General features: G+C 45.6%; 1 protein-coding gene, 1 non-coding gene and 1 pseudogene across 3 annotated transcripts; all 3 read left to right on the top strand.

Moving 5' to 3' along the window:
* The first annotated feature begins 16,889 nt into the window (after nt 1-16,889).
* Nucleotides 16,890-18,934, top strand: LOC147980301 (subtilisin-like protease SBT1.2 pseudogene; annotated as a pseudogene).
* Nucleotides 18,935-19,640: 706 nt separating this feature from the next.
* Nucleotides 19,641-24,514, top strand: LPXA (bacterial transferase hexapeptide repeat-containing protein). 2 transcript variants are annotated; one of them, XM_048708484.2, is made up of 11 exons: nt 19,644-19,842; nt 19,943-20,028; nt 20,410-20,534; nt 21,162-21,270; nt 21,499-21,591; nt 21,669-21,785; nt 21,870-21,953; nt 22,698-22,802; nt 23,551-23,637; nt 23,724-23,846; nt 24,169-24,514. In XM_048708484.2, exons 1-10 carry the CDS (start codon nt 19,761-19,763, stop codon nt 23,841-23,843), a joined length of 1,008 nt encoding a protein of 335 aa, XP_048564441.1. In that variant the 5' UTR covers nt 19,644-19,760; the 3' UTR covers nt 23,844-23,846; nt 24,169-24,514. The 2 variants fall into 2 exon arrangements, with proteins under 2 accessions (XP_048564442.1, XP_048564441.1); XM_048708485.2 differs by lacking the exons at nt 23,724-23,846; nt 24,169-24,514 and having other exon boundaries at nt 19,641-19,842; nt 23,522-23,637.
* A 783-nt stretch (nt 24,515-25,297) lies between these two features.
* Nucleotides 25,298-25,370, top strand: TRNAV-UAC (transfer RNA valine (anticodon UAC)). The gene has a single exon. It is a non-coding gene; the product is annotated as a tRNA-Val (tRNA).
* Nucleotides 25,371-26,887: the final 1,517 nt, after the last annotated feature.

Below are 26,887 nucleotides of genomic sequence, written 5' to 3'. Positions count from 1 at the left end.
GGAAAGTAACATACCGATGACAAAGGGAACAACGTATGTTGTTATGCGGTCTGACCGATAAAGATCTTCGTAGAATATGTGGGAGCCAATATGAGCATCCAGGTTCCACTATTGGTTATTGACCGGAGACATGTCTCGGTCATGTCTACATTGTTCTCGAACCCGTAGGGTCCGCACGCTTAAGGTTTCGATGACAGTTATATTATGAGTTTATGAGTTTTGATGTACCGAAGTTAGTTCGGAGTCCCGGATGTGATCACGTACATAACGAGGAGTCTCGAAATGGTCGAGACATAAAGATTGATATATTGGACGGCTATATTCGGACACGGAAGTGTTCTGGGTGATTTCGGAGAAAACAGGAGTGTCGGAGGGTTACCGTAACAACCCCGGGAGAAGTAATGGGCCATATGGGCCTTAGTGGAAAGAGAGAAGGGCAGCCAGGGTGGGCCGCGTGCCTCCTCCCCCCTTGGTCCGAATTGGACTAGGAGAGGGGGGCGGCGCCCCCCCTTTCCTTCTCCCTCCCCACTTCCTTTCCCCCTCCTAGTAGGAGTCCTACTCCTACTAGGAGGAGGACTCCTCCTTGGCGCGCCAATAGGGCCGGCCGGCCTCCTCCCCTTGCTCCTTTATATACGGGGGCAGGGGCATCCCTAGACACACAAGTTGATCCACGTGATCATTTTCTTAGCCGTGTGCGGTGCCCCCTTCCACCATAACCCTCGATAATATTGTAGCGGTGCTTAGGCGAAGCCCTGCGACGGTAGAACATCAAGATCGTCACCACGCCGTCGTGCTGACGGAACTCTTCCCCGACACTTTGCTGGATCGGAGTCCGGGGATCGTCATCGAGCTGAACATGTGCTAAAACTCGGAGGTGCCGTAGTTTCGGTGCTTGATCGGTCGGGCCGTGAAGACGTACGACTACATCAACCGCGTTGTGCTAATGCTTCCGCTGTCGGTCTACAAGGGTACGTAGATCACACTCTCCCCTCTTGTTGCTATGCATCACCATGATCTTGCGTGTGCGTAGGAATTTTTTTGAAATTACTACATTCCCCGACAGGGAGTACTTGTACATAACCATGGAGGCCACACTCACAATGGAGGAAGTTCGCACAACCATAGTGGCTCCAAGAATGGTAATGGAGGAAGCAACGGACAGAACCGTTCCAACCCAGCAACGCCCGCCAAGAAAGTTCTAAGCCACGTTACTTGCTACAAGTGCCAGAAGACCGGACATTATGCCAATGAATGTCTTGAAGCTAAGAATGGGAACGGCAATGGAAGCTCTGGGAAGAAGTCCAACCCTTTCAACAGGGGACAAGTAAACCATGTTAACATGGAGGAGATTGAAGCCGAGCCAGATGCAGTAATAGGTAAGTTTTTGGTTAAGTCATTTACTGCAGTCGTACTTTTCGATACTGGTGCATCGCATTCATACATATCAAGGGGATTTGTGGATAAGTATAAACTGCCCACCAATGTTCTTAGTACACCTATGTTAGTGAGCTCGCCAGGAGCAGAGTATATGGCAAGCCAAGGATGTTCTCAGATACCGTTGACCATAGGTAGGCGCGTTTTTTCCTCAGATCTGATAATTTTGGATTCGCAAGGTTTGGATGTGATTCTGGGTATGGATTGGCTATCAATGTATGGAGGAAACATCGATTGCACCAGTAAGTCTATTTTGCTCACCACCCCAGAAGGAAGAAGGATCAAGTATGTATCTCGGCATGCGCTGATTAGGACTCAAGTAAATTCCTTATCAGGAGTTGTATAGGAGGAAGTACCAGTGGTGAAGGATTTCCCGGATGTATTTCCAGAAGAGTTGCCAGGCATGCCACCGGATAGAGACATTGAGTTTTTTATTGAGCTTTTGCCAGGCACAGGGCCAATATCTAAGAGACCATATAGGATGCCCGCACAGGATTTAGAGGAAATTAAGAAGCAGATTAAGGAGTTACTGGATAAAGGATATATTCGCCCAAGCTCGTCACCTTGGGGATCACCAGTACTTCTAGTGGAGAAGAAGGATGGCTCATTAAGGATGGTTGTTGATTATCGAGGATTGAATGAGGTGACGATCAAGAACAAATACCCACTGCCGATGATCAATGACTTGTTTGATCAGCTACAAGGAGCTAAGGTGTTTTCCAAGATCGATCTACGATTAGGGTACCACCAGTTGAAGATTCGGGAGCAGGATATACCTAAGACAGCTTTTACCACAAGGTACAGGCTATATGAGTATACCGTTATGTCATTTGGCCTGACTAACGCACCTGCCTATTTCATGAACATGATGAACAAGGTGTTTATGGAGTTTTTAGATAAGTTCATTGTGGTGTTCATTGATGATATTCTGGTCTACTCGAAGAGTGAAGAGGAGCATAAGGAGCATTTGCGTTTGGTACTTGGGAAGCTCAGAGAACAACAGCTATACGCCAAGTTCAGCAAGTGTGAGTTTTGGTTGAAGGAAGTTTGATTCCTTGGACATGTTATATCCGGAGAAGGAATAGCGGTAGACCCCAACAAAGTTTTCACCGTGACAAATTGGGAGGCACCCACATCCGTTGGAGAGATCCGGAGTTTTCTTGGACTCGCAGGATACTTCCGGAGGTTCATTCAGAATTTCTCGAAGATTGCAAAGCCTATGACAAAGTTGTTTAAGAAGGACACCAAGTTCAAATGGACTGAGGAATGTGAGGCTAGTTTTCAGGAATTGAAGAAACGTTTGGTTACATCACCAGTGTTGATTCTGCCAGATCAACGCAAAGATTATGAAGTGTATTGCGACGCTTCTCGTGGAGGACTTGGAGCAGTGCTTATGCAGGAAGGAAGAGTTGTTTCATATGCCTCACGACAGCTTAAACCCCATTAGTTGAATTATGCTACCCATGATTTGGAGTTAGCAGTTGTAGTGCATGCGTTGAAGACTTGGAGACATTTTCTCATCGGAAATCATTGTGAGGTATACACGGATCACAAGAGTTTGAAGTATATCTTCACGCAGAAGGAGTTGAATCTCAGGCAGAGGAGATGGTTGGAACTCATAAAGGATTATGACATGAAGTTGCACTATCATCCCGGAAAGGCTAACGTAGTAGCCGATGCGTTGAGCCGCAAGAGTCATGTCAATACATTCATGACCAGAGAGTTACCCAAGGAATTAGCAAAAGACCTACGTGAGCTATGTTTGGAGATAGTTCCGAGAGGTTATGTAGCAGCTTTGGAGATTCAGTCTACTTTGATGGATAAGATCAGAGAAGCGGAGAAGAAGGACAAGGAGATTGCCGAGATAAAGGAAAGGATGAGCAAAGGAAAGGCTAAAGGATTTCGTGAGGATGAGCACGATACCTTATGGTTCGAGGACCGCGTATATGTACCAAATGATCAGGAGATCAGGAAGATGATTTTGCAGGAGGCCCATGATTCACCATATTCGATTCACCCAGGAAATACCAAGATGTATCTGGATCTGAAGGATAGATTCTGGTGGACCAGAATGAAGAAGGATATTGCGGAGTATGTAGCAGTTTGTGATGTATGTCAGAGAGTGAAGGCAGAGCATCAGAAGCCAGCAGGATTGCTACAACCATTGCCGATACCCGAATGGAAGTGGGATAAGCTGGGCATGGATTTTATCATGGGATTGTTGGGGAACGTTGCAGAAAACAAAAATTTTCCTACTCGTTTCACCAAGATCATCTAGGAGTTCATCTAGCAACGAGTCATTGGATGCATCTACATACCTTTGTAGATCGCACACGGAAGCGTTCAAAGAACGGCGATGATGTAGTCGAACACGACGTGATCCAAATCACCGATGACCAAGCGCCGAACGGACGGCACCTCCGTGTTCAACACACGTACGGGACGGGGACGTCTCCTCCTTATTGATCCAGCAAGGGGGAAGGAGAGGTTGATGAAGATCCAGCAGCACGACGGCGTGGTGGTGGATGCAGGGCGTCACAGTAGCAGGGCTTCGCCTATACTACGAGAGAGAGACGTAACGGGGAGAGAGGGAGGCGCCAAGGCTGGTGTATGAAGTCCCTCCTCTCCCCCACTATATATAGGAGGGCCAAGGGGGGGTGGTGCGCAGCCTAGGAGATCCAATCTCCTAGGTGCGGCGGCCAGGGGAAGGATTCCCTCCCCCCCAAGGCACCTCGGGGTGCCTTCCACTAGTGGGACTCCTCCCCCATGGAAACCCTAGGCGCATGGGCCTAGTGGGGCTGGTGCCCTTGGCCCATGTAGGCCAAGGCGCACCCCCTACAGCCCATGTGGCCCCCCGGGACAGGTGGCCCCACCCGGTGGGCCCCCGGGACCCCTCCGGTGGTCCCGGTACAATACCGATAACCCCGAAACTTGTCCCGATGGCCGAAACAGCATTTCCTATATATAATTCTTTACCTCCGGACCATTCCGGAACTCCTCGTGACGTCCGGGATCTCATCCGGGACTCCGAACAACATTCGGGTTTCTGCATATACATATCTTCATAACCCTAGCGTCACCGAACCTTAAGTGTGTAGACCCTACGGGTTCGGGAGACAAGCAGACATGACCGAGACGATCTCCGGTCAATAACCAACAGCGGGATCTGGATACCCATGTTGGCTCCCACATGCTCCACGATGATCTCATCGGATGAACCACGATGTCAAGGATTCAATCAACCCCATATGCAATTCCCTTTGTCAATCGATATGTTACTTGCCCGAGATTCGATCGTCGGTATCCCAATACCTCGTTCAATCTCGTTACCGGCAAGTCACTTTACTCGTACCGTAATGCATGATCTCGTGACCAGACACTTGGTCACTTTGAGCTCATTATGATGATGCATTACCGAGTGGGCCCAGTGATACCTCTCCGTCATACGGAGTGACAAATCCCAGTCTTGATCCATGTTAACCCAACAGACACTTTGGGAGATACCTCTCCGTCATACGGAGTGACAAATCCCAGTCTCTCCGTAGTCTACCTTTATAGTCACCCAGTTACGTTGTGACGTTTGGTATACCCAAAGCACTCCTACGGTATCCGGGAGTTACATGATCTCATGGTCTAAGGAAAAGATACTTTGACATTGGAAAACTCTAGCAAACGAACTATACGATCTTGTGCTATGTTTAGGATTGGGTCTTGTCCATCACATCATTCTCCTAATGATGTGATCTCGTTATCAATGACATCCAATGTCCATAGTCAGGAAACCATGACTATCTGTTGATCAACGAGCTAGTCAACTAGAGGCTTACTAGGGACATGTTGGTGTCTATTATTCACACATGTATTACGATTTCCGGATAACACAATTATAGCATGAATAAAGACAATTATCATGAACAAGGAAATATAATAATAATGCTTTTATTATTGCCTCTAGGGCATATTTCCAACAGTCTCCCACTTGCACTAGAGTCAATAATCTAGTTACAATGTGATGAATCGAACACCCATGGAATTCTGGTGTTGATCATGTTTTGCCCTAGGGAGAGGTTTAGTCAACGGATCCGCTATATTCAGGTCCGTATGTACTTTACAAATCTCTATGTCTCCATCTTGAACATTTTCACGGATGGAGTTGAAGCGACGCTTGATGTGCCTTGTCCTCTTGTGAAACCTGGGCTCCTTGGCAAGAGCAATGGCTCCAGTGTTGTCACAGAAGAGCTTGATCGGCCCCGACGCATTGGGTATGACTCCTAGGTCGGTGATGAACTCCTTCACCCATATTGCTTCATGTGCTGCCTCCGAGGCTGCCATGTACTCCGCTTCACATGTAGATCCCGCCACGACGCTCTGCTTGCAGCTGCACCAGCTCACTGCTCAACCATTCAACATATACACGTATCCGGTTTGTGACTTAGAGTCATCCAGATCTGTGTCAAAGCTAGCGTCGACGTAACCCTTTATGACGAGCTCTTCGTCACCTCCATAAACGAGAAACATTTCCTTAGTCCTTTTCAGGTACTTCAGGATATTCTTGACCGCTGTCCAGTGTTCCTTGCCGGGATTACTTTGGTATCTGCCTACCAAACTTACGGCAAGGTTTACATCAGGTCTGGTACACAGCATGGCATACATAATAGAACCTATGGCTGAGGCATAGGGGATGACACTCATCTCTTCTATTTCTTCTGCCGTGGTCGGACATTGAGCTGAGCTCAATTTCACACCTTGTAACATAGGTAAGAACCCCTTCTTAGAATGATCCATATTGAACTTCTTCAATATCTTATCAAGGTATGTGCTTTGTGAAAGACCTATGAGGCGTCTTGATCTATCTCTATAGATTTTGATGCCTAATATATAAGCAGCTTCTCCAAGGTCCTTCATTGAAAAACTCTTATTTAAGTAGGCCTTGATGCTGTCCAAGAGTTCTATATCATTTCCCATCAACAGTATGTCATCTACATATAATATGAGAAATGCTACAGAGCTCCCACTCACTTTCTTGTAAACGCAGGCTTCTCCATAAGTCTGCGTAAACCCAAACGCTTTGATCATCTCATCAAAGCGAATGTTCCAACTCCGAGATGCTTGCACCAGCCCATAAATCGAGCGTTGGAGCTTGCACACCTTGTCAGCATTCTTAGGATCGACAAAACCTTCCGGCTGCATCATATACAATTCTTCCTTAAGGAAACCATTAAGGAATGCCGTTTTGACGTCCATTTGCCAAATTTCATAATCATAAAATGCGGCAATTGCTAACATGATTCGGACGGACTTTAGCTTCGCTACCGGTGAGAAAGTCTCATCGTAGTCAACTCCTTGAACTTGTCGATAACCCTTAGCAACAAGTCGAGCTTTATAGATGGTCACATTACCATCCGCGTCTGTCTTCTTCTTAAAGATCCATTTATTTTCTATGGCTCGTCGTTCAACGGGCAAGTCAGTCAAAGTCCATACTTCGTTTTCATACATGGATCCTATCTCGGATTTCATGGCTTCTAGCCATTTGTCGGAATCCGGGCCCGCCATCGCTTCTTCATAGTTCGAAGGTTCACCGTTGTCTAACAACATGATTTCCAAGACAGGGTTGCCGTACCACTCTGGTGCGGAACGTGTCCTTGTGGACCTTCGAATTTCAGTAGGAGCTTGATCAGAAGTATCTTGATCATTATCATTAACTTCCTCTCTAGTCGGTGCAGGCACCTCAGGAACATTTTCTTGAGTTGCGCCATTTTCCGGTTCAAGAGGTAATACTTCATCAAGCTCTACTTTCCTCCCACTTACTTCTTTCGAGAGAAACTCTTTCTCCAGAAAGATTCCGTTCTTGGCAACAAAGATCTTGCCTTCGGATCTTAGGTAGAAGGTATACCCAATAGTTTCTTTAGGGTATCCTATGAAGACGCATTTTTCCGACTTGGGTTCAAGCTTCTCAGGTTGAAGTTTCTTGACATAAGCATCGCATCCCCAAACTTTTAGAAACGACAGCTTAGGTTTCTTCCCAAACCATAATTCATACGGTGTCGTCTCAACGGATTTCGATGGAGCCCTATTTAAAGTGAATGCGGCAGTCTCTAAAGCATAGCCCCAAAAAGATAGCGGTAAATCAGTAAGAGACATCATAGACCGCACCATATCCAATAGAGTGCGATTACGACGTTCGGACACACCGTTACGCTGAGGTGTTCCAGGCGGCGTGAGTTGTGAAACTATTCCACATTTTCTTAAGTGTGTGCCAAATTCGTGACTCAAGTATTCTCCTCCACGATCTGATCGTAGAAACTTGATTTTCCTGCCACGTTGATTCTCAACCTCACTCTGAAATTCCTTGAACTTTTCAAAGGTTTCAGACTTGTGTTTCATTAAGTAGACATATCCATATCTACTCAAGTCATCAGTGAGGGTGAGAACATAACGATAGCCACCGCGAGCCTCAACACTCATTGGACCGCACACATCAGTATGTATGATTTCCAATAAGTTGGTTGCTCGCTCCATTGTTCCTGAGAACGGAGTCTTGGTCATTTTACCCATGAGGCATGGTTCGCATGTGTCAAATGATTCATAATCAAGAGACTCTAAAAGTCCATCTGCATGGAGCTTCTTCATGCGTTTGACACCTATGTGACCAAGGCGGCAGTGCCACAAGTATGTGGTACTATCATTATCAACTTTACATCTTTTGGTACTCACATGTGTAGTAATACGCCCGAGATTCATTAAGAATAAACCATTCACCATAGGAGCATGACCATAAAACATATCTCTCATATAAATGGAACAACCATTATTCTCATATTTAAATGAGTAGCCATCTCGAATTAAATGAGATCCCGATACAATGTTCATGCTCAAAGCTAGCACTAAATAACAGTTATTGAGGTTTAAAACTAATCCCGTAGGTAAATGCAGAGGCAGCGTGCCGACGGCGATCACATCGACCTTGGAACCATTCCCGACGCGCATCGTCACCTCGTCCTTTGCCAGTCTCCGTTTATTCCGCAGCTCCTGCTGTGAGTTACAAATATGAGCAACGGCACCGGTATCAAATACCCAGGAGTCACTACGAGTACTGGTAAGGTACACATCAATTACATGTATATCAAATATACCTTTGGCGTTGCCGACCTTCTTGTCCGCTAAGTATTTGGGGCAGTTCCATTTCCAGTGACCCTTCCCTTTGCAATAAAAGCACTCCGTCTCAGGCTTGGGTCCATTCTTTGGCTTCTTCCCGGCAAGCAAGCAACCTCCTTGCCGTCCTTCTTGAAGTTCTTTTTACCCTTGCCTTTCTTGAACTTAGTGGTTTTATTGACCATCAACACTTGATGCTCCTTCTTGACTTCTACCTCCGCTGATTTCAGCATTGAGAACAACTCAGGAATGGTCTTTTGCATCCCCTGCATGTTGAAGTTCATCACAAAGCTCTTGTAGCTTGGTGGAAGCGACTGGAGGATTCTGTCAATGACCGCATCATCCGGGAGATTAACTCCCAGCTGAGACAAGCGGTTGTGTAACCCAGACATAGTGAGTATGTGCTCACTGACAGAACTATTTTCCTCCATCTTACAGCTGAAGAACTTATCGGAGACTTCATATCTCTCGATCCGGGCATGAGCTTGAAAAACCATTTTCAGCTCTTCGAACATCTCATATGCTCCATGTCTCTCAAAACGCTTTTGGAGCCCCGGCTCTAAGCTGTAAAGCATGCCGCACTGAACGAGGGAGTAGTCGTCAACACGTGTCTGCCAAGCGTTCATAATGTCTTGGTTCTGTGGGACGGGTGGATCACCTAGCGGTGCTTGTAGGACATAATCTTTCTTGGCAGCTATGAGGATGATCCTCAGGTTCCGGACCCAGTCCGTATAGTTGCTGCCATCGTCTTTCAGCTTGGTTTTCTCTAGGAACGCGTTGAAGTTGAGGACTACGTTGGCCATTTGATCTACAAGACATATTGCAAAGATTTTACACTAAGTTCATGATAATTAAGTTCATCTAATCAAATTATTAATGAACTCCCACTTAGATTAGACATCCCTCTAGTCATCTAAGTATTACATGATCCGAGTTAACTAGACCGTGTCCGATCATCACGTGAGACGGACTAGTCAATGTCGGTGAACATCTTCATGTTGATCGTATCTTCTATACGACTCATGCTCGACCTTTCGGTCTTCTGTGTTCCGAGGCCATGTCTGTACATGCTAGGCTCGTCAAGTTAACCCTAAGTGTTTTGCATGTGTTCCGAGGCCATGTCTGTACATGCTAGGCTCGTCAACACCCGTTGTATGTGAACGTAAGGATCCATCACACCCGATCATCACGGCGTGCTTAGAAACGATGAACTTTAGGAACGGTGCACAGTTAGGGGAGAACACTTCTTGAAATTGTTATGAGGGATCATCTTATTTACTACCGTCGTTCTAAGTAAACAAGATGCAAAACATGATAAACATCACATGTAATCAAATAATTAACGTGACATGATATGGCCAATATCACATAGCTCCTTTGATCTCCATCTTGGGGCTCCATGATCATCTTGTCACCGGCTTGACACCATGATCTCCATCATCATGATCTCCATCATCGTGTCTCCATGAAGTTGCTCGCCAACTATTACTTCTACTACTATGGCTAACGCGTTTAGCAATAAAGTAAAGTAATTTACATGGCGTTTCTCGATGACACGCAGGTCATATAAAAGAATAAAGACAACTCCTATGGCTCCTGCCGGTTGTCATACTCATCGACATGCAAGTCGTGATACCTATTACAATAGCATGAACATCTCATACATCACATATAGATCATTCATCATTCATCACAACTTTGGCCATATCATATCACAAACCACTTGCTGCAAAAACAAGTTAGACGTCCTCTAATTGTTGTTGCAAGTTTTACGTGGCTGAATTAGGGTTCTAGCAAGAACATCTTCTTACCTACGTTAAAGCCACAACGTGATTTGTCAACTTCTATTTACCCTTCATAAGGACCCTGTTCATCAAATCCGCTCCAACTAAAGTGGGAGAGACAGACACCCGCCAGCCACCTTATGCAACTAGTGCATGTTAGTCGGTGGAACCGGTCTCACGTAAGTGTACGTGTAAGGTTGGTCCGGGCCGCTTCATCCCACAATACCGCTGAAGCAAGAAAAGACTAGTAACGGCAAGAAAGTTGACAAATCTACGCCCACAACAAATTGTGTTCTACTCGCACAAGAAGAACTACGCATAAACCTAGCTCATGATGCCACTGTTGGGGAACGTTGCAGAAAACAAAAAAATTTCCTACTCGTTTCACCAAGATCATCTAGGAGTTCACCTAGCAACGAGTCATTGGATGCATCTACATACCTTTGTAGATCGCGCACGGAAGCGTTCAAAGAACGGTGATGATGTAGTCGAACACGACATGATCCAAATCACCGATGACCAAGCGCCGAACGGACGGCACCTCCGCGTTCAACACACGTACGGGACGGGGACGTCTCCTCCTTCTTGATCCAGCAAGGGGGGAGGAGAGGTTGATGAAGATCCAGCAGCACGACGGCGTGGTGGTGGATGCAGGGCGTCACAGTAGCAGGGCTTCGCCTATACTACAAGAGAGAGATGTAACGGGGAGAGAGGGAGGCGCCAAGGCTGGTGTATGAAGTCCCTCCTCTCCCCCACTATATATAGGAGGGCCAAGGGGGGGTGCGCAGCCTAGGAGATCCAATCTCCTAGGTGCGGCGGCCAGGGGAAGGATTCCCTCCCCCCCAAGGCACCTCGGGGTGCCTTCCACTAGTGGGACTCCTCCCCCATGGAAACCCTAGGCGCATGGGCCTAGTGGGGCTGGTGCCCTTGGCCCATGTAGGCCAAGGCACACCCCCTACAGCCCATGTGGCCCCCCCGGGACAGGTGGCCCCACCCGGTGGGCCCCTGGGACCCCTCCGGTGGTCCCGGTACAATACCGATAACCCCGAAACTTGTCCCGATGGCCGAAACAGCATTTCCTATATATAATTCTTTACCTCTGGACCATTCCGGAACTCCTCGTGACGTCTGGGATCTCATCCGGGACTCCGAACAACATTCGGGTTTCTGCATATACATATCTTCATAACCCTAGCGTCACCGAACCTTAAGTGTGTAGACCCTACGGGTTCGGGAGACAAGCAGACATGACCGAGACGATCTCCGGTCAATAACCAACAGCGGGATCTGGATACCCATGTTGGCTCCCACATGCTCCACGATGATCTCATCGGATGAACCACGATGTCAAGGATTCAATCAACCCCGTATGCAATTCCCTTTGTCAATCGATATGTTACTTGCCCGAGATTCGATCGTCGGTATCCCAATACCTCGTTCAATCTCGTTACCGGCAAGTCACTTTACTCGTACCGTAATGCATGATCTCGTGACCAGACACTTGGTCACTTTGAGCTCATTATGATGATGCATTACCGAGTGGGCCCAGTGATACCTCTCCGTCATACGGAGTGACAAATCCCAGTCTTGATCCATGTTAACCCAACAGACACTTTCGGAGATACCCGTAGTCTACCTTTATAGTCACCCAATTACGTTGTGACGTTTGGTATACCCAAAGCACTCCTACGGTATCCGGGAGTTACATGATCTCATGGTCTAAGGAAAAGATACTTTGACATTGGAAAACTCTAGCAAACGAACTATACGATCTTGTGCTATGTTTAGGATTGGGTCTTGTCCATCACATCATTCTCCTAATGATGTGATCTCGTTATCAATGACATCCAATGTCCATAGTCAGGAAACCATGACTATCTGTTGATCAACGAGCTAGTCAACTAGAGGCTTACTAGGGACATGTTGGTGTCTGTTATTCACACATGTATTACGATTTCCGGATAACACAATTATAGCATGAATAAAGACAATTATCATGAACAAGGAAATATAATAATAATGCTTTTATTATTGCCTCTAGGGCATATTTCCAACAGGGATTACCTAGGACTCGTTCAGGCTATGACTCGATATGGGTTGTAGTCGATCGTTTGACGAAAGTAGCTCATTTCATCCCAGTGAAGACCACGTACACCAGTGCTAAGTTGGCAAAGATATACATGACCAGGATCGTATGTTTGCATGGAGTTCCGAGGACAATTGTATCAGATAGAGGAACCCAGTTTACCTCAAAGTTCTGGAATCAGTTGCATGAAACTTTGGGAACCAGGCTAGAGTTCAGTACAACTTTTCACCCGCAGACGGATGGACAGACTAAGAGAGTCAATCAGATTCTGGAGGGCATGTTGAGAGCTTGTGCACTAGATTATGGATTTAGTTGGGACGATAATTTGCCTTACGTAGAGTTCTCTTACAAAAACAGTTACCAAGCCATCTTGAAGATGGCCCCTTTCGAAGCATTGTACGGAAGGAGGTGCAGAACACCGTTGTTGTGGGATGAAGTTGGAGACCGACAGTTGTTTGGACCAGATTTGATTAAAGAGTCTGAAAAGAAGGTTAAACTGATTCGTGATAGACTCAAGGTAGCCCAGTCCAGGCAGAAGAGCTATGCGGATTCTAAACGCAAGGAGACAGTTTACGAAGTTGGAGACAGTGTATCTTCGTGTATCACCACTCCGAGGAGTTAAGCACTTTGGAGTTAAGAGAAAGTTAGCACCACGTTTTGTGGGACCATACAAAGTTTTGGAACGTATGGAAGAAGTTGCTTACAAGTTGGAATTGCCCGAAGGATTGTCAGGAGTTCACGATGTGTTCCACGTTTCTCAGTTGAAGAAGTGCCACGCAGAGATGGTTGATATCCCTCTGAGAGATACAGTGCCACTGGAAGCGATACAGTTGGATAGCGATTTGACCTACGAGGAAAAGCTAGTCAAGATTCTTGATTTTGCCAGCCGAGTTACACGCAACAAAGTTATCAAGTTTTGCAAGGTTCAGTGGAGCCACCATACTGAAGATGAAGCCACATGGGAACGCGAGGAAGACTTATGGAAAAATCATCCTCACCTATTTTCTAGCCAACCCGAATCTTGAGGGCGAGATTCATCTTAAGGGGGGTAGGTTTGTAACATCCCAAATTTTCAATTTGGAATGTTATACATTAGATCATCATTGCATATCATATTTTATTGTATTTTGGCTTGATCCTAGAAATTCTACGCAACTCAAGGACCTACGGAGAGAGTTGGGGATTTCGTTATTTTCATATTTGAGTTTTTCTCGAATTTTGAAAAGAGGATCGTTTGATTTTAATTATTTTATCTTCGAATATTTCTTTTATAAAAATAAAAGAGAGAGGATAAAATGACTTCCTCAAAATAAAGAAATATTGGAGATTTAATGTTAAAATCAAATATGAGTTTTATTCAGATTTTTATCGCTATTTTATTTGAATTAGGAAAAATATACGTTTTTCAAAATTGCATTAGAGTCCCATATAAATGTTCACCTTGTTCAGTAGATTTTTAGAGGACGGGAAAAATTTATTTCAAGATTTTTGAAGTCCGTTTAGTATTTCTTTTATTTGTTTTTCTTCGTGGAATAATTAAAAAAAGTTACCGACCTACCAGGCCGTGTCCGCCTGGGACACCGATCCGGCCGGCCCTTTAATAGGCGAGGGGCCCGAGCCGCCAAACCCTAGCCAGTCCAGCTACGCACCCCGCCGTCGTCGCCAACCCCGCCGCCGCCCACCGCCGCCCGATGCCGCCTCGCCGCCGGAGCACGCCGTCGCCGCCTCGTCGCCCGACGCCGCCGCCCCGCCGGACTACGCCGCCGCCATCCCGTTCCACGAGGTAGCCGCCATTTTTTATAAAACCGATAGGTTTTATTTCGTAAACCCTAGATCTGTTTTTTCAGATCTGGTTCATTTTTTTCGGTTTAGTTATTTAGCGGACATTCGTCCGGACGTTCGTTTTAACGAACGGTGAAAACGTTCGTTCGTTAGTCTGTTCATCAGTTTTTCTTTTTCTCGGATTTTTCGCGATTATTCTCGATCGCGATTTCTGATCCGATTTTTGTTTTAGTTTATCTTTTCGCTTGTTTATCGGAATCAGGCGATTCAAGCGCCTAGAGTTTCGTCTCAAAGCCCTCTTTCTTTTTAACCAACTTAAACAAGTTTTTGCCACTATAAAATTTGACTTTAGTCCAGATTAGTAAACGAAGCTTGTTTCTTTCGCAGTTTGAGTTTCGTTGCTTCGTTTGATTTGATTCTTTTTGCAAACTGAAGTTCTTAAGTTGAACTTTCTGATTAGATCTTCTTATTTGAGTTTACCCGTGCCCCTTTCTTGATTGCTTATTGTATGCTTGTTTGATTGCGATAGAGTATCCGGAGTGCGAAGCGTGCTACTACGAGTCTCTAGGTTTCACGGATCATCAGCAAGGCAAGTAACACTTTGATCATACCTCTTTACTACCCATTTTTATTGCATTATACCAATCCTCAAAAACTTGCATGGTTAGGATCTGAATAAATTGTGGGTTGGGAAGTAGATGAGGTAGAACCTATTCACCTGTTTATTATCAAACCCTTGGGAGTTACTTCTATGTTATGCTTATATTGCCATGCTATGCTCGTAGATGTGGATTGGGTTTGAGAGTATCCATGACAGATGTGAGTTGTTAATTAATGTTAACTTAAGGTGGCAACTTTAATGCACATCTGGGTGGATTGAGGCACCTAGGGAACCCAGTGATTGCTTGTATTTTTGGAAATCCCGGGGTACCGTGTGATTCTCCTATGGTTAGGCTCAAAGGGATCATAAGATTATTTATGCTAGAAACTTCCGTGTGTAGCCACATGCCAATATGGGCTCTGACATAGTTGAGTAAGTTGTGGGAAATCTTTTCATGATGGACTAGCAGATGTAGGGGATTGTAGATGTATAGGTCTATCTATCGGTTAAGGGGACCTCTTCAGAAAGACTGTGTCTCGGTCAACCGTTTCTCAAACATCATGTAGTGCGAGAAATCCAACGGAGGAGATCGAGTCTTGTGCGGAAAAGTGCACAAACCTCTGCAGAGTGTACAAACTAATCATGGTTAGCCGCGTCCCCGGTTATGGACATCTTGAGTATCTAGTTCTTGGATTATCATGTGGATCTCATCACTCTTAATATAATTTTGATTGGGTTATTAGTTACTTTTAATTGGGATTGAGAGGGGGTTTACCTTCTCAATGTTTTTCAACCAACTTTGTAGTTAAATAAAATATATTTCTTTGCAGTAGGGAAAAATTGGCTTTTCGTAAAACATTAACCATACAGCCTCCATCAGCCATATATGCATGTAGTGATAGCATTATTCTGTTCATTACTCTCTTGTGTTACATTGCCAGCATATTCCATGTGCTGACCCGTTTCAGGCTGCAACGTATCATGTTGCAGACTTTTCAAACGACGAGTAAGGAGCCTTAGGTCGTGATCTTTCACTCAGTGATGCCGTTGGAGTTGATGGGCTCACTTTATCTTCCAAGCCTTCCGTTGTTTTCGTATTAGATGGCCTTAAGCCATATTTATTGTAATAAGTTCTCTTTTGAGACATTCGATATAATAAATGTGTGATTGCTACTCTGTTATAAATCTTCAGATACTGTGCGTGTCAGCATTACCGATCCAGTGATGACACTGATGCACAGAGATCAGACTGTTTAGGTCTAGTCGCTACACCTTTATGGGAGTAATACCCCAATAGTAAGAGGAAGAGCATCCCTTATCAAAGAGATCTCAACTCTTCTCAACTTGCCATGCACCTATATGAGCCTTGGAGATTAACCAGAGATTATTTCACCCGCAAAAAACCCAGAGATTATTGATTATATGGGCGTGAACCCATCTATAAACCAACATTGTTGAGTACAGTGAGCAAAGTGAGTAGACGAGACAAGTTCAACACCCCTCTACATTCTACACTTTTGGTATGCATATTTTGGTCTGCTGTGGGTCCACTGCTTGTGTTAAAAAGACCCAAAAGTTCTGTTTTGGGGTTTTAGCTAGAGAAAAATTCACTCTATGTCACTAAACTTGAGCCGGGTGACACATTTGAACCACTATTTCAAAATACCCGAAATACGGTCTAAGTACTTACGCTAGGGGTTCACTTTGGTCCATGTATACGATTTTGTGTACGTATTTGCTGACTTGGCCGAGTTAGCGGCCGCCAGCTCGCTTTAACCGCCACCTGATCGTGCCTTCGGTGAATACTAATTCATCCAGGGTTTTTTTGCAAAAACAGCATGACCATTAAACCAGCCCCGGTCCAACTCGGCGCCTCCTGCTCAACTCGGCGCCGCCCCCGGTCCTCCTTGTTCCGCCGCCTGGAGTGCAACAGAAGCAAGAAGGCAGCGGGCATCATAAATGGCACGCACGAGGCAGATACGCTCCTCCTCCCTCAGTCTTCCTCCTCTCTCTCTACCCGTGTCTGCGCCATTAAGGAACCCAGCGTCAGTCAGAGCTCCATCGGGTGACTAGCGGCCGGAGCCCGGACGGCCCTGCCTGCCATTACTCCCTCCAGTGCGCGCCTAGGCCGGCAAAGCAGAGCGAGCCATCACTGCGTTCCACTGCTGCTCGCTCCTCCTCCTTGGCGTCTTCCATTCCACCTAATGTGCTGTGCCTCTTGCTCACGGCCCCGCCTCCCGCCTGCCAGAGGAAGCGTCGTCTCTCAGGACAGACACGCTCGCCCAGCCACGTCATCGTCGTCCGCGAAATTCGATCTCCCACCCACCTCTCCATCTCCCACCTCACCGTCGCAAACCAAAGCGAACAACTGCTCGATTGCTTAGCAAGGCAGCCATGGGTTTCCTCCACCTGTTCGCCTCCCACGCGGTGTTCCTCTTCCTCTCCTCCTCGTTGGTGTTTCTTCATGGCACCGCCGCGGATCAGGAGGAGGCTCTGCGGACCTACATTGTCCAGCTGCACCCACGCGGATCTTCGAGCACGACTGGCACCTCGCCTTCATCGTTAAATCCTTGCCTTCCTCAGTGGAGCAAGATGCAAAGCGCCAGTGGAAGCCGTCGTCAAGGCTGTTGTACTCTTACCACACCGTGTTCGACGGCTTTGCGGCGCGGCTCACGGTCGGCGAAGCGGCAGCTCTGCGGGCGCTGCAGGGCGTCGCGTCGGTGCGCGAGGACCGCCGGGTCGAGCTGCACACCACGTACTCGTACCGGTTCCTCAGCCTTAACGTGTGCCCGACCGAGGCGTGGGCACGCGCGCGGTATGGCCGCGGTGTGGTCGGCGGGGTGCTCGACACTGGCGTGTGGCCGGAGAGCCCAAGCTTCGACGACCGCGGGATGCCGCCGGTGCCGGATCGGTGGCCGGGCGTGTGCTAGACCGGGGAGCGGTTCAACGCGACGAACTGCAACTAGAAGCTCGTCGGCGTGCGGTTCTACTCCAAGGGCCACCGCGCCAACTACCCGACAGACCCGTCGGACGCCGCAGCGCGCGCGGGAGTACGCTTCGCCGCGGGACGCGCACGGGCACGGGACTAACATGGCGTCGACGACCGTGGGGGCCGCCGTGGCCGGAGCCGGTGTTCTCGGCGCCGGGGCTGGGGAGGCGCGCGGCGTGGCTTCCGGCGCACACGTCGCCGCGTACAAGGTCTGCTGGTTCAACGGATGCTTCAGCTCCGATATCCTCGCCGGGATGGACGACGCGGTGCGTGGCGGCGTCGACGTGTTGTCGCTCTCCCTCGGCGGCTTCCCCATCCCGCTCTTCGAGGTCAGGCTGACTTCGAGGACAGCATCGCCATCGGCAGCTTCCGTGCCACGGTGCGCGGCGTCTTCGTCGTGAGCGCCGCCGGTAACAACGGGCCGTAGCCGAGCTCCGTGGCCAACGAAGCGCCCTGGATGCTCACCGCCGGCGCCCCCGGGGTTAACATCATCGCGGCGTGGCCGGGCAGCGTGAGCCCATCGGGGCTAGACGGCGACGAGTGACGGTCCAACTTCACGGTGCTGTCGGGGGCGTTGATAGCATGCCCGCACGCGAGCGGCATCGCGGCGCTGGTCAGGTCAGCGCACCCTTCATGGAGCCCGGCGATGGTGCGGTCGGCGATCATGAAGACGGCCGACGTGACGGACCGGCAGGGCAAGCCGATAACTGACGGCGGGGAGCGCGCCGACGCGTTCGCCATGGGGAAGGACAGTGCGGAGGGGTACCTGGTGTGGAAACAACGGAGCACGGGGCAGGGGAGGCGGTGCATGGTGAGTAGCCCCATTGCCGTGACCTGGCCCGTGGACTAGAGGTGCAATTTAGCACACGATCAGGCATGATCAGCGGCTTGCTGGAAGGACGTGCAGTGGCTGATTCTTCTCTCCAGTTTAATGGTCACGGCGTTTTTGCAAAAAAAAACCCCTTGGATGGACTAGTATACCGAAGGCACGACCAGGTGGCGGTCAAAGCGAGCTGGCGGCCAAGTCAGCAAATACGTACACAAAATCATATACATGAACCAAAGTGAACCCCTAGCGCAAGTATTTGGACCGTAGTTCGGGTATTTTAAAATAGTGGTACTAATGTGTCATCCGGCTCAAGTTTAGTGACCTAGAGTGAATTTTTCTCTTTTAGCTATGTTTTTTTCATAGTAATATGTGTCTCATTTATATCATAAGGACCATGGTACAACTCACGCACATATCAACGTGGGAAAACTGAAAAGAAAGCCGAAAGATAGTCTTTGCACAAATGAACACCAGCCAAGAAGTAAAATTACAAACAAGAATGAACAATCCTCCGAGCTTTACCCGACATTCGTCATCTGCCTTCTGGCACCACCACAACGGCCATTAAAGAAAAAAATGACAAATCACCTCCACACCCGAACTCGATGCGGCTCCATTACTGATATACAGTTTTGTAGACATCTAAGGTCGCTCGCCAAAAATGAGATTATTGCGTTGAACGAAGGGCAAAACCCCATACGGCTAAGACGTCCGCCAGCCGCCTTTTCTTTTCTTCGGAGGAAAGAAAAGCGAACCGTGTACACAGTCAAATCGTACGATTCTTTAGCTATATGTTTTGGTCGAGATGATCCTGGAGCTCCAAGGTCGTGTACATAACCTGAGCAAACTACGGTATGTGTAATAAGTTCAAAAAGAAAAGAAAAAGAGACTACGGTATGTGTAAATTGCGGCAAAGATCGGCTGCTGTCGCCGAAGAGCAGGCCGCGGGACTGCCGCGTGTGTCTTGGCAGCGGGCGTGCGGCTGCGGCTGTACCGCTGGAATGCTGACGCTGATAGACGCACACAGGCAGCATCGGAGCAGCGGGTACCCGTAACCCTGGCTGACCTCATTCACAGCGGTCCACCTGCCCCTTTCCCCCTCCATGGCCGCCGCCGCCGCCTCTCGCGCCGCCGGCCGCCTCCTTTCCCCCCGTCTCCTCATCGCCTCGCGCCATCTCCAAGCAAGTACGCGCGCTCTCCCCCTCTTCTCATCGTATCCTAACTAATCTCCATTAGCGTCACCCTCACTCATGCGGGATTGCCTCCCATGCCCGGCGGCCCGCAGGTGCCTCGGAGGGATCGGCGAGGGATGCGTCCACGAGCTTCATCCACCCCGCCGCCGTCGTCCACCCCGACGCCGCCATCGGCCAGGTGAAGACTCCCGCCTGCGCTCCATACACGCACACGGCACACACACGCACTCACCGATCGCTCCCTCCCATCTCTCGCAGCTTTTGCTTCGGGGATGGCTGACTGAGTTTCTGGATACTCGTAGTGGTGCACGCATTACTTACTTCAGTATTACTCTCCGACCATCCCACCCATGGAGCCGGCGTGCCTGGGCTGTTGGATCTGGCCCATGCGGCACTCGTGTTTACCTGTGCCTTCTGAATTCAGTGCTCCATAATTACTTTCTGTTTCTGTGGAAATATGCTGCCCTCTGGGATCTTCAGGCTGTTGGCATGCATTCTCTAGTTTGGAGTTGTATGGTAGAAAATCAGTGTTTTTTATGTGCTCTGAACTATTTTGTAGGGTGTCACAATAGGCCCATTTTGCACCGTGGGGGCTTCAGCGAGGATCGGTGATGCTTGTCAGTTACATACAGGGAGTCATGTCACGGGACACACCGAGCTAGGAGAAGGATGTGTTGTTCACACGTATGATGACATCTCTCCCTATTTTCTGTTCCGGCTTTTCTCTCTTTTGGTAATACATAAAGGCTTGCATTGTATGATTTGAAAATTCAAATTGGCATGAAACTAGAAATAGACGCGAGAAAGAACCTGTAAGTTTGTTCCAAGATAAAGTACAAGCAAAAGTAAGTTTAGGTTGCTGTGGTCATGACTTGAATAACATCACTAGGTGCTGGTGGAGGTCGGTACTGGACTACTGGTACTCTGGTTGTATATTGTTTCAGTAGGGATTCAGAAATACTTCACATCACATCTGCAAAAGGTTTCTTGTGGTGGAACCAGCCCACACCCAATCTCAAGACCTGCCGTCTCTCTGTACTGTTTTTCTCCAAAAGAAAGAGATGTACTTCACATCTCTTTTTAGGTTCTTGATCAGGGTTTATTAGTTTAGAAAAGGAATGTTCTCACCATATGAAGCACTTAGTTTTTTGTCAACAGTTACGCCATAGCCAGCAGCACTCAAGTCTGAAATTTGCAAAGTTCCAGGATAGTCCATGTTGCAAATTCGATGATATGTGAAAATATGACATATCACTATATCAGTAACATACTTTTACCCCTATTCATACTGTGGAATTTAGTTTCTGGCAGTGGTGCTATTCTTGGTGCAGATCTACCTGGACGAACAATTATTGGGGAAAATAATGTAATTGGGAACTATGCTGTGGTTGGTGTTAAGTGCCAAGATCTCAAATATAAGGTTAGCAGTAACTTGACTTTGGTGTAATGATGTCACATAGTGCAGTGTATGATTAGCGTTTCCCGTTCATGCAATCTTATTCAAGACAACTACTTTTGTGCTTATTGTTTGTCAATCATTTTTTTGCTGACACACAAACACTTACATTCAGAATGACGAGCATTTCATTTGGTTACTTGAAATCTTATGCTTTGTGCAGAACATTAACGCCCTTCTCCTCCTGTTCAGCCAGGAGATGAATGCTTTCTACGCATTGGTAACAACAATGAGATCAGAGAGTACTGCTCTATTCACCGATCTTCTAAACCTTGTGACTGCACGGTATTCAGGTTCCCTATGATTCAAATATATTTGCTGAGCTCATTTCTCCCTTTTTACGAGCAAGCATTTTTTTATAGGTTATTGGTGACAATAATCTCATAATGGGGTCCTGCCATGTAGCACATGACTGCAAGATTGGCAGCAATAACATCTTTGCTAATAATACTCTATTTGGTGGCCATGTTATTGTTGAAGTGAGTAATCATTTTACTGTGATAACCTCCACATTTTCTTAGTCGAGAGCCCATTTCTGCATCGTTAAGATTTTATTGTTTCAGGACTGCACTCATACTGCTGGGGCTGTCGTTGTCCATCAATTTTGTCACATTGGATCATTCTCATTTCTAGGCGGAGGCTCTGTGGTATGTTTGGTCTGCAAAGTATAAATATTCATGTGCTTTAGGTGTTCCCTTGTATTGGAATAATTCTTATGGAAAGAGTTCATATCGAGGTCATGTGGTTTAGTTGTTGATCAGTCCTCTCTCCATTACCCACGGCCAAATTGTGCTAATAGATAATGCAAATAGTAAATACAAAACGAGATATGCGAGCTAAAGTCAGAGAATCAGTGTACATGGTACACTTTACCTGATGTTGCTTTTCTAGGCACAGGTGCATGATCATACAAAATTATGAAGTACTCCCTCCGTTCCTAAATATAAGTCTTTTTAGACATTTCAAATGGACAACAACATATGGATGTATGTAGACATATTTTAGAGTGTAGATTCACTCATTTTATTCCGTATGTAGTCACTTGTTGGAATCTCTAGAAAGACTTATATTTGGGAACGGAGGGAGTATTATTTCTGCATGGAGGCACTCATGTCAAATGTCATTTAGCGTGATACAACCTCATCTATCTGCCAGCAGGGCCTAATCGCTGAGGTGGAAGTGGGGCTCTGTGGATTTCTGGATATTTGATTAGCTCATTGCTTAATTGGAATTGATGCACCTATTCTGTTTTATGTAGAGAGCAACCCTAATAATTAAACGGCCTTAGAACTGTTGTTACCACCACCTTTAAGTTGTAAGCAATTCACAATGTTTAAACTTTGAATATTTTGTCTGTTGATTATGGATTCATTCATTTCTCTTTAAATCAGGTTGCACAAGATGTTCCAAGATACACGATGGTTGCAGGTGATAGAGCAGAGCTTCGTGGTCTGAATCTTGAAGGTCTCAGGCGCAACGGTTTCTCAGACCAAGAGGTTTGCTCATATTACTAAAATTTAGAGCCCTTATTGATATCACCTGCAGTGCTTGTCTTTCGTCGTTTGATACTTGAATCAAAGAGAGTACCTAGAATAGTACTAGTCACTTCTCATCTCCCATTTACTGATATGGGTAAGTGTATAGACATATGATGCCATTTATTGCGAATTCACAGTAAACTATTTCAATGCGTTACTGGGAGGATATTTTTTGTGACATATGCATCATCTGATAATTTCACCCATTAAAACTAGTCATAGATTTTGCTAGTAGTCACGAAGAATTATGATGTGAAAATCATCATTACTAGTACGTCTGTTCTTGAATACTTAGCATATTTACAAGGTCACACATACTAAGCAATCACAATTTAGGTATACATGGTTAGAATGTCCTTCCACAATAATATTCCTAAATAGGAGCAATGAGGCAATGCAAGCAGAGGGCCATGAGTAGAGTTGTATAGGTCATTAGGCCATACATGCATTAGGAAGCGGAGACTATCATGTATTTCTCTACACAGAAATCTTAGTCAAAAGTGCCAAGCATTCATAAACAAAGGGTGTAGGATTTATTTTTTAAACTACCACCATAAGCATGAACTGTCGTTACTTTCTGCACCATTTTCTTAAGGACTCCTGGAGGGTTTGATTTTAGTTCCTAAACACTACTAGCTAAATGTTTGCACTCAAGTAAATTATCTTTCTCTCATAAGATTGTTATGGATTCTTCATAACATCAAAGGTACGGAGCCTAAGGAAAGCATATAGGAAAGTATTTATGCCAGCCAGTAGTTCCCAGAGTAACTTTGAAGACCGACTCGCTGAACTGGTAAGCACGGTTGTTCTTTTTTTCTGTGTTACTTGCATAGTTGCATTTTCTTTCTTCCGTGCATTTATACCATTCCATAATAACAGGAACGGGAAATTGAGCTATTGGAATCTCCCTCTGTATCCTATATGGTGGAATCTATTCGCACCTCATTTGACCAAGGACGTCGTGGAATTTGCAAATTCAGAAGTTGGAACATCTCATAAGTTGTAAGTTACCAAGCTCATCTGTGCACTGATTGAGTTGCAGGATAGCATCGTTGGGAATATATGAGCTCATTTTATTTCTAGATCTACCAAAGAGATAAGCCAAATCCGTATTAAGCAGAGACTTTTCCAGGAAGGTGGATCACAATTCACAGTGAGCATATTGAAAATGCCCCAGAAGTTGTTTTCTGGCATCACTATATTTCTGGGATCTATATTTGCTGGCTATTATATTGATTTTAGTTTGTTATTTCTGTGCCAATGTTGATTGTATTATCTGCTTTATTGTAAGGCCTAAATTGTTTTTTTTCTTTTCTGTTTGCAGACAGCCCACCTGACTCTATGGAATGCTCAGTTTCAATTCTCGTTGTTCTTCTATACCCGATGCATGGATACACCTTACAGACAGCGAGTGACCTAGTGCCAGTCAATCCAGATGAAACCTGGGTTGTGGACAAGATGATTGTCGCACCGATTATAGGGAAGTTTTTTGTAATACCTATACTAGTTTTCTTGCCTCCTGGATGTACAATCCTTGTACTATAGCTCATAGTTGTAAGCTACAATTCGACATGGCCTTTATTTTGTTCAGAGATGTCTTTGGATCTCAGGCTCGAAGCTGTAAGATCTGGATGCCGTTATTGTGGAGATGCACATAGTCACTGTTTGTATCTGCTGTGAGTTTGTGATTCGGCCTTCTGCACTCGAGTAGTTCACGCTAGTTTTGAAACAAATTCGAACGACCGTCAGAAAGATTCAACCATGTCCATGGTGGAAGGAGTTCAAGTCTTCCAGGGCATGTATGTGTAAGGCAGCCAATGAAGGAATCATTCCCATGCAATCCACCTAGTAATCCAACAAGGGTGCCCGAGAAATCCGTCTGAAGGCTCAGAGCATCGTTAGTAGTTTGTGTTATTCTGTAAGTATACAACTATTCATATAATTAACCAACAACCTATCATATACTCCCCCCGTTCCGAATTGCTTGTCTTAGATTTGTCTAGATACGGAGGTATCTAGCACTAAAATGAGTCTAAATACATCCGTATCTAGACAAATCCAAGACAAGTAATTTGAAATGGAGGGAGTACAACTCTAATGAAACGTGTCTAAATTGTTCGGTAGGAGGTGAGGGAAGCTATAAGTTTGCTCTTCTTTTGCATCTTGAGACTTCGGCCAGGATTATTAGCTTCTCTACTCTTTCTCTCTTTATTTATTTTCTTGCCATATCATTATGTGTCTTATGTGACTAATTTACTACTAACAACTAGTATTATTATCGAAGTTCAAACAAAAAACTAGTATTATTATGTATAAATGTTGAAGATGCCCCTCTTAAGCCGAAGGGAACAAAGTGTGTTAACTGTGGTGTAGTGGTCTTTGCACTACACTTTCTGGAAAAAGGACAACAAATATGTTAACTTTTAATATAAATCGGTTATTTGTCAACAACAGTTGCTGTGGTGTAGTGGTTATCACGTCAGTCTTACACACTGAAGGTCTCCAGTTCGATCCTGGGCAGCAACAATTTTTGGCTCTTTTTTTATCAACGTATCCCTATTTTTCTCGATCATGGGCGGCAACATTTTCTCCCCTTCTTTTATATCAACGTATCCCTATTTTGTATACTTGGAAAAGAGGCCATTTTTCTCCAATCCAACGAAGCTCATTCCGTACTCCCATGTTCTAAGTTAAATTTGAATCACTCATAGAATACCAAAGAAATAAACCATTGCAACATATAGCATCTTTGGATGGCGTGGAGGGATGAGTGAAGCTGTGGTACATGCACTTAGATTCTAGGCATTATAAAAAAGCAATATCCTTTGGTTGGTTACAGAATATTTTGTAGGCAATTAATCACCTGACCAAGTCGTTAAACATTCACACTGACGCACATGAAAATGACCATCTATTTGTCTTCCTTATCTTAGTTCACCAAACAGTTCAGTCTATGTTAACATTCGGGAATCTTTGTCACTTATTCTTCCGTGCTTCTTAGCAACCATATTTTACTTGATATATGTTACTTAACTTCCACTGAGTGATAGCCCTCTACACATATTCTAATTTTTGATAGTGAGTGACTGAGTATAGCAGTTCTGCAATGCAGCTCAAAAAAAGAAAAACAGTTCTGCAATGACCTTTATCACAGTTACATACTCCCACTGTAAACTGTATAACAGTTTTGTAATGACCTGTACAGGCATGCGCCTCTTGGTCCTGGGTGATCTTTGGCTCAACCATAGCACATATAGATAATAGGGAGATAATATCCTACTTTTTACGAACTTTGTGAGCTTTGACCCATTTGTGAACCACATTATCAAGTTACCGAAACCATCAAACCAAACATAGTACAGCAAGTTTTTTTTTATAAACTCTCCTCAACCATAGCACACATAGATAATAGGGAGATAATGTCCTACTTTTTACGAACTTTGTGAGCTTTGACCCATTTGTGAACCACATTATCAAGTTACCGAAACCATCAAACCAAACATAGTACAGCAAGTTTTTTTTTATAAACTCTCCTCTGTGCCTGTGCATGCTACCTTAATGTTCACCCGAGTAAATGCGAGAACACATATTAACAAGTAATCCCTTTGTTTATAAATATGAGATGTTTTGGATATTTCAATATGGACTACATACAGACTAAAATGAGTGAAAAATAACAGTATATACATCTGATTCTGAAAAAAAGTTAGAACATCTTACATTTATAAACGGAGGGAGTAGCAAATAGAAGGTAAACAACAAGACATAATGACCTTATCTCATAGCCAAAGATGCTTAAGTAAACAATTCTACATCTATAAAGAACTACATTTATATATATTCTCTTCTTGCTCATTAATGAAATGCAAGTGGCTTTGTATGAAACTCAATGGTGATCCATAATGCTGAATAACCATACTTGTTCAGTTTTTTTTTGCAAGGACCATACTTCTTCAATTGTTAATACAAGTCCACACAAACCTCAAGTCTGGTGAAGTGCTTGCTAAGTGCTAACGTAGACCATGTTGTTTTTGTGCACCCGG

The sequence above is a fragment of the Triticum urartu genome, chromosome 3A, assembly GCF_056163025.1.
Source record: "Triticum urartu cultivar PI428250 chromosome 3A, HENAU_Tu73, whole genome shotgun sequence".
In the NCBI taxonomy this organism is placed as follows: domain Eukaryota; kingdom Viridiplantae; phylum Streptophyta; class Magnoliopsida; order Poales; family Poaceae; genus Triticum; species Triticum urartu.
The sequence above is the reverse complement of the archived record's forward strand: the minus strand, read 5'-3'. Positions and strand labels throughout refer to the sequence as shown.

Bases quoted from the DNA above. Each gene is read 5' to 3' on its own strand.
- LPXA (XM_048708484.2), top strand. From the start codon at position 19,761: ATGGCCGCCGCCGCCGCCTCTCGCGCCGCCGGCCGCCTCCTTTCCCCC. The intron at 21,271-21,498 runs GTTAGCAGTAAC...CCTCCTGTTCAG, and splicing joins GCCAAGATCTCAAATATAAG to CCAGGAGATGAATGCTTTCT. The intron at 22,803-23,550 runs GTTTGCTCATAT...ATAACATCAAAG, and splicing joins ACGGTTTCTCAGACCAAGAG to GTACGGAGCCTAAGGAAAGC.